The sequence below is a fragment of the Limulus polyphemus genome, unplaced genomic scaffold (genome assembly GCF_000517525.1).
Source record: "Limulus polyphemus unplaced genomic scaffold, Limulus_polyphemus-2.1.2 Scaffold122, whole genome shotgun sequence".
Classification (NCBI taxonomy): Eukaryota; Metazoa; Arthropoda; class Merostomata; order Xiphosura; family Limulidae; genus Limulus; species Limulus polyphemus.
In genome coordinates this window covers 538,743-549,602 of record NW_013665732.1, presented here as the reverse complement: position 1 = coordinate 549,602, position 10,860 = coordinate 538,743, and the positions used below count along the sequence as shown (strand labels likewise).

Below are 10,860 nucleotides of genomic sequence, written 5' to 3'. Positions count from 1 at the left end.
CTGAATCACTTGAAAAAAACACGGGGGTGCTTAACTTTTTTCCAGGTGTATATATTCCATCATATGATTTTAACTCTCTCAATACAGGCTTGGTCAATTTGACCAACCATGTGACCTCTTTGTACTTGTTCAAAGTCTTTACAGGTTTGATACTACTAACTTTTAATATAGTACATCTTCACGTGATTTGGAAGTTTCTCAGTAAACATTATAAGTCTTTCACGTACAAAAAATCATATTTTTTAGTGAAGTATTTTTAATAAACTAAAAAAAAAGATTTGTCCATGAATATATCGAGTATTTGTTTTGAATAGTCAATATGCAAAGTGATTTTCATGTTAAGATTAAATATACTTTTATTCATCTCAGAAATCTCAAATTTAATTTGTGTAATCTCTAAAACATCCTAAATACATTTCAAATGTTTGTTTTCAGGAAAACTTTATATTTTATCTGTTATTTTCTCTACCCTCACTCTATACAACATTGGTAAATTTGAATGACCTGACAACTACCAAAAAAAAACTAAATAAATCTAAATTCAGCTTTTTTTTCTTTCTAGAATGACTTCAAACTGTAACATGAAACTGCAGTAGTTTATCCTATATAGCTTTTAACTCATTATAGTATACATCTATTTATGATTACATTTTATTGTTTTATTACCATTTGAACCGTGTCTAACTACTATTCATGCCATTATAAGCTGTAAATCATTTGGGTAACATGTAGCTCAAGTTACTCCATCCAATTATGTTACCCACGAGCTGTGTGTGCCTCGTGAAACATTTTTATCATTTATTTTACCTAATCTAACCTTAACTAACCTAAAGAGATCCCTATTTTTACATTTTAGTTACTTTTAAATAATAAAAAATAATGAAAAACGTAAAACAAGAAATAAAGTACTTACCTGAATCTTCTTTTTTTTTCTTGCTGCCAACTGTCGATGACACTTAACCATACTTTTTTATACTAATGGTAATAATTCACTAAATAATTTTTATTCAATTAAATAATGCACCAAAGAACGTAGACTAATAACATACAAAAAGTACAAACTTTCCCCTAACTCTCACAATTTTTCTGGCTTTCTAACTACGCAACAAGCTAGTCGTTATCTTTGGAACGAAGCTTGTAGTAACAGTAAAATTGACAATTCTATGTTCAGAAAACAACGTAACATAATACATCATTTTATAGATGAAAACCTTGGCTTTCTATTGGCTATAGATAATATAGAATTAAACATAAGAGAGAACTATTAATAAATCCTGAAAGAGAGGATATGACAGGTGGGTGTGGCAAGAAAGGTCTGATTTTCTATTTGATAGCTCTGTAGCCAAACAAAATTGAAGGCTATAAAAATTATGGTTTGTCTAAGCAACAACGATTTTATATTTAATAATTTACATTTAATTTCGTACTACTGGAGGGGTGGAGAATAAAATAGAGAAGAGAAAATGTGTCACATGTGTCACACTAGTGGAAATTAAGGATTTTTTTAAATATTGCCTTATAAAATTAAGAACTTAAAACTTATATACTATTAAAATATGGATTAGTAACTAAGATTTTATGCTATAATAATGGTTATAAACAAAAAGTAGACTAATAAAATTTTGAATGTAAGTCATTAAAACCTCACGACATATGCAGTAAAGGATGCCCATCGTGATAGGGGTAAATGCTTGCTTAAACTTCAAACTTTCCCAAGAAAACACCAGTGGCTATTGAAGTATGACACACCATAGAACAATTTGAAGTACACCATTAAAGCTGAAACTGAAAGTCTCACAGTATAAAACACAGAAAACTCTTAATGTTTGTTCTCACCTTCATCTGCCCTGTACCAGATATACACCGAACTAAGTGACTCAAAATAGCTTTCACACGAGAAATCTTTCCAAAGCCCAAAAGTTCCATTAGTTGTTTAGGGTGGTATTGAGGCAAAACTGGACAGGCTAATCGGCTAGCCTCAAATAATCCAAAGTAAGGTAGAGGACTGTCATTGAAGATATTGTCACTAAAACAAAAACAAATTCTACCAATAACTCTTCTCTCTTTGTAAATAATTAATATATTTTTTATATATATAATACCAATAGTCTGTTAGGACACTCAATTACTATTGAAATTGCTCTTATTTTATTTAGTACATTTTAATATTTTCTCTATATATTTTCTCAGACTTAGCAATGAATTTTTTTATTGTCCACATTTTTATGCCAAAACGTTTTCTCACTAATATGTCTACTTAGCACATGAAGGTAGCAATACTCAAAATGTGTTTAAAGGCAAAATAACTTAAGAAATAGCCATATTATTTGTCCTATGTATATGTTTTACATATAAGTAAACTAACTAAATGCTTGTATTTCCTTCAGATATTACAAGTAATAAAAAAACAAAAGTAAGAGCTGGGTCCCTAACCTGTTCAGTTCAAGCCATTTTAGCTAAAATTGACCCACATGGTCTAGCCAGATAAACCAACTAGCACTAGTGTCGCAAAACTGAATCATACTGCAATATTACTGCTATATACAAACCCAGTTAAAAGTTGAAAAATAACTTATTTTACTGACTAGAAAACTAAGAACTTTCTGGATCCATGGGGTTCAAATTATTTTAATTATTAGTCATTTTTTGAGTTTTCTCTAAAGAGGAAACTCACAAGAGAAAAAACTAATTTTGTCTCTAACAAACAGCCGAGTGCTCAAAAAATGATTTAACTCTGTCATCACAAGAAAACAAACAGGTGTCACTAAAAGTTAGATTTGACGAAGAAAGCAGAAAGTTCCAATGGGCTAAAAGAAGAAAGTAATCAGGTTATTTTTATCAACCTTTAGGTACGAGTAGGTCAAAGTGCAAATGTCACAAACTTTTAAAAGGGTTACATTCTAAACTTAATTAATCTACTTTATTATCATTGTATACAAATAGGTTTAATGAAACAAATTTCAATATTATACAAGTTTTAAGTTCTTAATTTTATAAGGAAATACTTAACAAATACTCAATCTTTTCTGGCATGAGAATTGTGACATTTGTTCTCTATGTCTTCCTTCTTCTGTAATATATTTATTACCCTCTGAGAAGTTTGGAAGTTAATATAAATTACTTATTATAATACAGATATTACAAAAATATCAGACCCACTTGCCAAGTTCACCTGTCACATCCTCTCTTTCACAAATTGCCAATAGTTCTCTCTAACAAATGTCACAATTCTCATACTAAAGGTGACTGAGGAATTTTTTAAATATTTCTTTATAAACTTAAGAACTTAAAACTTATATAATATTAAAATTTGATTTATTAACTACATTTTGATATCAGGTTTACTTGCATACAATGATAGTAAAGTAGTTAAATTAAATTTTGAATATAACTCTAAAAATCTTGACATGTGCACTTTAATCTACCTATGCAAGTATTTAACTTTAATACATTCACAATATCAAATATGGCTGAGACAAGGTATACTGTCATTAGTTTGTAAGTAAGTCTTATGTACAACCTAAGAAATATGTCAACTACTTTTTACTTTACTTAAAAAAAACAAATATATAATAATTAATCTTAAACCATTAAGTTTAGAAGTTCTTAAACATTTTAACCAGATAAAACGTTTTGAGACCTGTAACAACCAATGTTGTGAGGAATTTATTTCTTTGAAGAGAAGATGTACACTAAAGATATGAATAAAAAACTAAAAAAATACAATACTTAGTAGTTATAATTTTTGCTTGTGCTTCACGTTTCTTTTTGGAATCAATTCCAATTGTTAAGACATTTGATGAAATGTTTCTTGGTAAACCAGAGGGAGAAGTAGAGGAAAAAGGAAGCTGGGAGGTTTCTTGTGCCCGACTCAATAACTCTTCTTCCACCAGATTTCGACTTCCTACTACCACTTCTGTGTCCTTGTGCATGTCTTTACCTTGTTCTAAGTCATCCAAACCTGTTAACAATACAAAACAATTTTATTTTCCTTTCCCAAGAGATACAAAATGGCATACAAACAATGTAACCACGAAACCCAACTAGTATAGCATAACAGAAGCAAATGAAAAATTTACCCGAAATTAAATTTAAACAATTACGATATTTGCTTTTTTTAAAGCATTACAAGCAGAATTAGACTAGTTGTTGGGTGAAATAAAGGATGTATTTATTCATTCTTAACCAATGGGGTGTCACTGATATCCCTCAATTTTTTCTTTCTTACAGTGGAAATACTTAACGAACACATTACATGAAACTCAAACTTTACAAAACAGTAGTTCATTTTATGTTTAGAAATCCATACCATTTGATTCAGTTTTGCTATTATTTTTAATATAATGAAATTCCCAAAATTTTGTTGTAAGATATTTTTTCTCAGTAAAATATTAAAATACTTCATCTTTTCTTAGAATTCTTTTTATTTGTTGATCATAAAATTACATTTTATATATTCAATCAATTTTTAACTCAATTGATTTTTATTAACATATTTCTTTTGATATTTTATTTTGCTGATTACAGTATTAACTACTTCTGGTTATAAACCATAAACAAAACCAGATAAGGTGACAGATTTATCAGTGACCTAGGACCTGACCTTTCAGAATAGTATCAGTTCAGCATAGGTAGTAATATTTTTGCTATCAATATTCTTAGTCTAAATCAATTTATATTTAGTAGATATACGTTATTTTCAATAAATCATATGTTCTTTTCTTTTCTTTTATGTAAACTGTTTGAAAATGATAAGTTCAACAATAGTATTTAATGTATAAAGATTTCAGTCACCAGCATAGTTTGTCATCACTACCATATTCTCTAAACCTAATAAGGCTTACCAAAGTCTTGTCATAGAAGAAAACTGTGATAGCTTCCAAACAAATATAATTTACACAAAAGTAACTTTAAAAATGAAAATAAGGTTTAAAGAAATAAAAAAAATTCCCTGATCTGTGATTTGTTTTTAATTCTTCCAAACTTTACTCTGAATTCTGTTGTTTTTTATTGAAGGAGATACCTCTAATTGCTTTCTTATAAATTACTTCTCATACCATTTTATTAACTTTACATTGACATAAATAGTTTACAAAGTTTCTCACTCTTTTACAACTTCACAGCATGAGATGTGAACAGTCATTTAACAATAATTCTTGAGCAAAGAAGGAAAATTATAACGGAAACAAGACTTGGTTGTTTGTTTGTGGCAAAGCTATGAAGGCTATTTGCTGCCATCCATAATTATGAACTGTCAATCACAGGGAACAGCAAATGGCCAACAGCACCCACTGCCAACTTTTGGAATACTCTTGAAATGCTCCTGAAGAAGAAAGGTCCACTTTTCAAAAGTGCACGGGTCATAAGGTTTTTATCATTTTATATAAACAAATTGTGGGATTGACCATCATATAATAATGCCCCCACAGCTGAAAGATCAAGCATGATTTATACCACGTGTTAGGGTTTTTTGCATGGGAGAGCCGGAATCTCTACAGTAGGTGTCTGACTTGTTGGCGATCAATGTCAACAATAAATGGACAGCCCACAATCCACTTGTTTTAAAATTATATATTCAAAACAAGTCAAATGTATGTACAAAAATTCGTTTCACTACTGGTTATCAAGGTGGTATCTAAAACTTTAAATAATTCTCTTTATTGTCAAAAGTCCACACAGGCTAATTCAGTTACTTCAGAACTCAACTGACTAGGTGAATTATTTTTCTCTACTCAGTTTCTTACTGCACAATCTACAATAGATTCATTTACATTACCCTCTGAGTTACCACAGTTGTTTCCAGAACCTTAAATAATTGTCTCCTTTCCATCAATGTCCACATAGGCAGGTTCAATTACTTTAGAACACCCTTTGACAAGTTATTCTCCTTTATCTCTGTTATTACAATACCACTGTAAAACTGACTTTAAATATTACCTGTTACAGCTAAACTGACAATCATGCACTCTAAATTCACTTTCACTAACTTAACATTTTCAGACTTAAATGTCTAGCTCTTTGGTAGTAACAATATTAAATATAATGAGAAAAATTGAGATTCTTTGCAAAAGATGACATCAACAAAAGCCTGCAACAATTAAACCATATACACAACGTATGACTCTTACAGTCATGTAACAAAATTTGGCATAACTATTGCCTTTAAAATAATTAACTTTTAACACTCTTGTTATGAAAACTAAATAATCATTAAATATTAGATCACTAAATATACTAAATAATAACTCTTAAACTGAACAGTCTCATGTATCCAACACCACATTTCAATCCCATGATCTACAGGTTGCAAATCTGACCAACTAGAGTACTGCAAAATATACAACAATTTGATATTAAAAATAAAACTCAACCAAACTCCCCATCTTTAACATTAATATCAAGCATTAACAATTGAAAGCATTACTGTTTTTGCACTGATGCCACTGTGTGTAGATATGCATCTCACTGTCCATTCCAACCACAAGAATTCCATCTCGCACCCAAGACAGCTGCATAGGAAGAGGAGGAAGACCATCTACAGTAGTTAAATGGGTGGTCCTCAATCTCATCCATCTAACTTCTTCATTGTGGTGTGGTATCATTGACATGGATGACGCCTGCTTCAGTAATGCAGGCCTGCCACCTGCATTGAACGTATTCATGGCCTCAGCAGTTGCCTCTGCAATCTCGGTAGACACAGGGGTGAACACCAAAATCTGGTGGCAGATCATACTTAAGCATATAATTTAAATTATTGCCATTTACTTCAAAGTTTTGTTAATAATTATTTTTTTCTCATAATAATTGGTATAATTATTCATATTCTTAATAATTCTTATAAATATCCAGAACCTTAATACATACCAGTATTTTGCCAAATTCCAATTGAGTTTTTGTTATATTTGTAACAAATATAAAACATTTAATAATATCTTAAAATCAAAGTGACATATATAGATATATACACATACCTTCACATTTTTACATATAGTTAAAACACACAACATAAAGATGCCCACATTATTTTTTCTTATACCATTCACATCATTGTGCATTAAAGTATATAATTTATTACTGACACTATGATTATTTTAAAGTTTAAACAAGTTTATAATTTCGGTCAAATTATATCATTTTTCTCATACTTGTATTAAAAAATAGCTATAAAAAATAATGTACTTACTACAGAGAGTTAGGAGCAAAGTATACTAATATTTTCATGTTATTACACTTGTAAATATCAGTAAATAACAGTTACAAAAGTTTAGATATTACGATATAATATACGATTTACATAAAAGACTAAGCTTAAGTTAGTTTTTTTATTTACTTTTGAGCCCACTCCTACTGTGAGGACATGAGAACCATCTTCAGTGGAAACCCAGTCTAGGTCAACAAGAGACTTCTGGGTAAGCAGTGACTGGTTTCCTTGCTCTGAAATAGTGCGTCGAAGCGTATGAAGTGTAGCATAGCTAGGAACAGATAAAAGCCTCTGAAGATTGGGTGCATGTTCACTTGCTATATCATCACTCCCAAGCTTCTGCACAAATGTGTTAACTGTACGACGATTTCGTACACTTGCACTATATAAGGACCCAAGATCTAGATCTGCAATGCCATCTGGCTGAGGTAGCCCAATGTTTTTTAGATGGATTGTGTCCTCAAGCACCCACTCTGAGCCTCCAGTTGATTCACACTCAAATATGGCTACACTTATGTTTACATATCTTCCATGAGGGTTTCCTGAAGAAGGTCTTGTGAAGGATTTTCCATGTTTGTATGCACAAGCCATACGACCACTGTATGCACAATTTACAGTCAATGGATCTCCTATATAACAAGAAGATCCGGATCAGTGTTATAAAACTTCTTACTCCTGTTTCACATGTCATTTTAATGGAAACTTCAATATTATCAAACAAAAAAGTTTGAAATCTCTATTAATGAAGCTAACTTAATAGTTGCAAACTGATCAAAATGCTAAAAAGGTGTAACAAGCTACTTTTTCTTACTTGTAGATCATATATACGTATAATCATCACATTAGGTCTAACACAAGAAGCACGGTTTTAATGTTATCACTTAATTTTATTTAACAGTCATTGTCAGGTATTATTATCAGTTGTATTTATACATTATTCCAAACAACCACAGTTACTCAACAAAGAGAACTAAAATCATAGAGAACTTTATATTTCTGATTGGATATACTATCAAGTGACAAAAAACTCCGATATAAAAAACACCCTTATAATAGGCAAGACACAAAGAGTTATACATAAGTGAGATTTCATATTACACTGATTTTAAAATGTACAAATAAAAAGTAATTTAAATTACATATCTATATAAACACTTTTCAACATTTACTACACTTTATTTACATATTTGTACAAATAACAGTAGAAATTAAAATAATGACTGAAAAACTTTTATTTTCAAGATTGTTAACTGTTGGTGATAGGTATTGTACCTGGAACCTGGATGGCACTTGATGTTTTATTCAACATCATTTCCCATTCTAACCAGGTGTACTTGAATGGTTCTGCTAAATCTCCAGTTTCTTTAGCTTCACATCTCCAAAATCTACCCACAGAAATTTAATAAACAAAAATTATTAAAAGCACACAGCACCACACAAAATGAACAGATATATTATTTACAACCATGGAAGCCCCATTTTGTGAGCATCTTTGTTTTTCAAAGCAACTTTATTATCATATGTATCATATCTTTGTTTGATTTGCTTATTACAAAAAATTATAAAAGAGGCATTCACTTTAGAGAGAAAAATGGCAAATTCAATTGTATGAGGAAAAGGAGAACAGCTTTATAATAAATATATAAAAAAATGATGGTTTTTGTCTTCCCCAATCTGAAAACTTACTAATCCTTATTTTATTATATTAATCATTTTCATTAACAACATGGTAACAGGGATAAAACTAATCATTACCTCAATTTTGAGGCACATCTTTTCGAAGTTGAAGAATTGAAAGCAATTTCTCTCCATGTAGAAACATTAAAACACTAGACAAATCAGACAAATTTATAAGAAATGTTTTTTTGTCATTTCAAACCAAATATAATAGAAAATATGGAGAAAAAAGCATAAACACCTACTTAAATAGAGTGAATTATGGTAAAAAACATTTATTTGTCATCTGAACAGTTGGTGCAATTTCACAGTGTGAGAACAAAAGAAACTGAAACAGTATACAGAAATTTACACTTGTGGTACATGGCACAAAAACAAAGGGTAATTGGAAATTATAAAACCTTAACTATGATACTGCAATGAAATAATGTTGGTCACCCTAACTTTTATCCAAACTAGGCATCTGATGGTCTATCATGTGGTCCAAAATACAAATGACTTTATATTTTTAGTAGTTCTTAATGTTTCACTTCAGTAAGAAATATGTTCATCACGAACTGATGTTGCATGCTTCAATTTCATCTTTAAGGTATCTTTAACATCTTGTCACCTTATATGAGCACCCCAGTGAGTAATCAAACCACCCTCTTTGCAGCTGCAACTTAGGATTCACATAGCTCTCATCTCCTTCTCTTTGTGTTGTGGATGTAGGTTTACCTTGTTTAGGTGTTTAAACATTTGTACCATTGGTTTGGAAGCAGTTCTGGATTCTGCTAGCAACACTTTAGGACATTTGTAGATAATTTGCAATAGCCATCTGTGACTGGCTGGTTTCCATTTGTCCATAGATAACTTTTGTTTGTTATTAAGCAAAAAAACTACACAATGGGATATCTGTGCTTTGCCTATCTTCAGTATCGAAATTCAATTTTTTTGTGTTAGATGCTCTCAGACTTACTGCTGGGCCAAAGGAGACTTACATGAGTGAAACATCCAAATGTATTTTTTTGAGGTCAAGCCATGATACATGGATAAGTTGTAGTCCTTTAAACTCTGCAACTCACTTCAAAATAGCAATCAGGAACAAATTGTGTGATACTACTATATAGAGAAGGACCATTCTTCTGCATTTCTGATCACAGAGTTGTTTATCAGGTGCCTGAATTACATTTTAGTGAAGTGATAGCAGTGATTAACATTACTTTATAGTAGTGGTTTTGCCTTCAGAAGTACACAGCTTTTACAGAAAAACTATGAATTTTAAAGAGTTAGGCAAATAAAAAACAACTTACAAAAGAAGTTCCATATAAAATTAAAGCTGCAATTATTGTAATTCAACATATTTTATTATCTTTGAAAAAAAAACTTCAAATAAACAGCATTAAAATTATCACTACTAGCTCTTAAAGTCTGATACAAGTAATCTGTACTCTTAAGTAAAGTATCCTTTTAACCCTTTCACTGCAGGCAGGTTAAAGAGTTCATGTCATGACCTTTTACAGTTATTTTCAAAATTTTATCAAATAGCTTTACTAGTACTTAAGTCAATGGAATTGACATCAAAACCCAATTTCTTATTAAAATCTTAATATTATATATATATTTCAATTTCTTAATTTAAAAGAAAATATATAGAATAAAAATTATAAATATCAATTTCTGTTTTTCACAAAGTACCTCCTATTGTCTTGTTGTTCAGTTTATATTTTACTATGCCTACCATAAGACGTGCACAGTGGTTCATGAATTAGAAACTCGAACTTGAGATATAGGCAACCTACAATATAAAATAAGAACCTCCCAACTCCTTGATTTGCCGAGATCTCAATATATTTAGCCAATCTAGTAGAGTGGTTCCTCCCACTACTCCATTCGTTTGAAACCTCTTGTCTAGTCCTAACAGTCATTTGTAAATAGCTTGAAGGAGAAAGTCATAATTTCGCTAAAATTTCTGAAGTGTGTTGCTCTGAACAGATATGAAT

The 10,860-nt window shown here is 30.5% G+C and overlaps 1 protein-coding gene across 9 annotated transcripts in view; it reads right to left on the bottom strand.

The window, feature by feature from the left end:
- Positions 1–10,860, bottom strand: part of LOC106472611 (dmX-like protein 2) — a 159,902-nt gene that overhangs the window by 92,136 nt on the left and 56,906 nt on the right. For all 9 annotated transcript variants that reach the window (XM_022402034.1, XM_022402049.1, XM_022402060.1 and 6 more), the window contains exons 21-25: positions 8,474–8,586; positions 7,331–7,830; positions 6,425–6,716; positions 3,730–3,961; positions 1,837–2,026 (exon numbers count right to left, since the gene is read on the bottom strand). In XM_022402034.1, the coding sequence (XP_022257742.1) occupies positions 1,837–2,026; positions 3,730–3,961; positions 6,425–6,716; positions 7,331–7,830; positions 8,474–8,586 (1,327 nt within the window). The remainder of the gene's footprint in view (positions 1–1,836; positions 2,027–3,729; positions 3,962–6,424; positions 6,717–7,330; positions 7,831–8,473; positions 8,587–10,860) is intronic.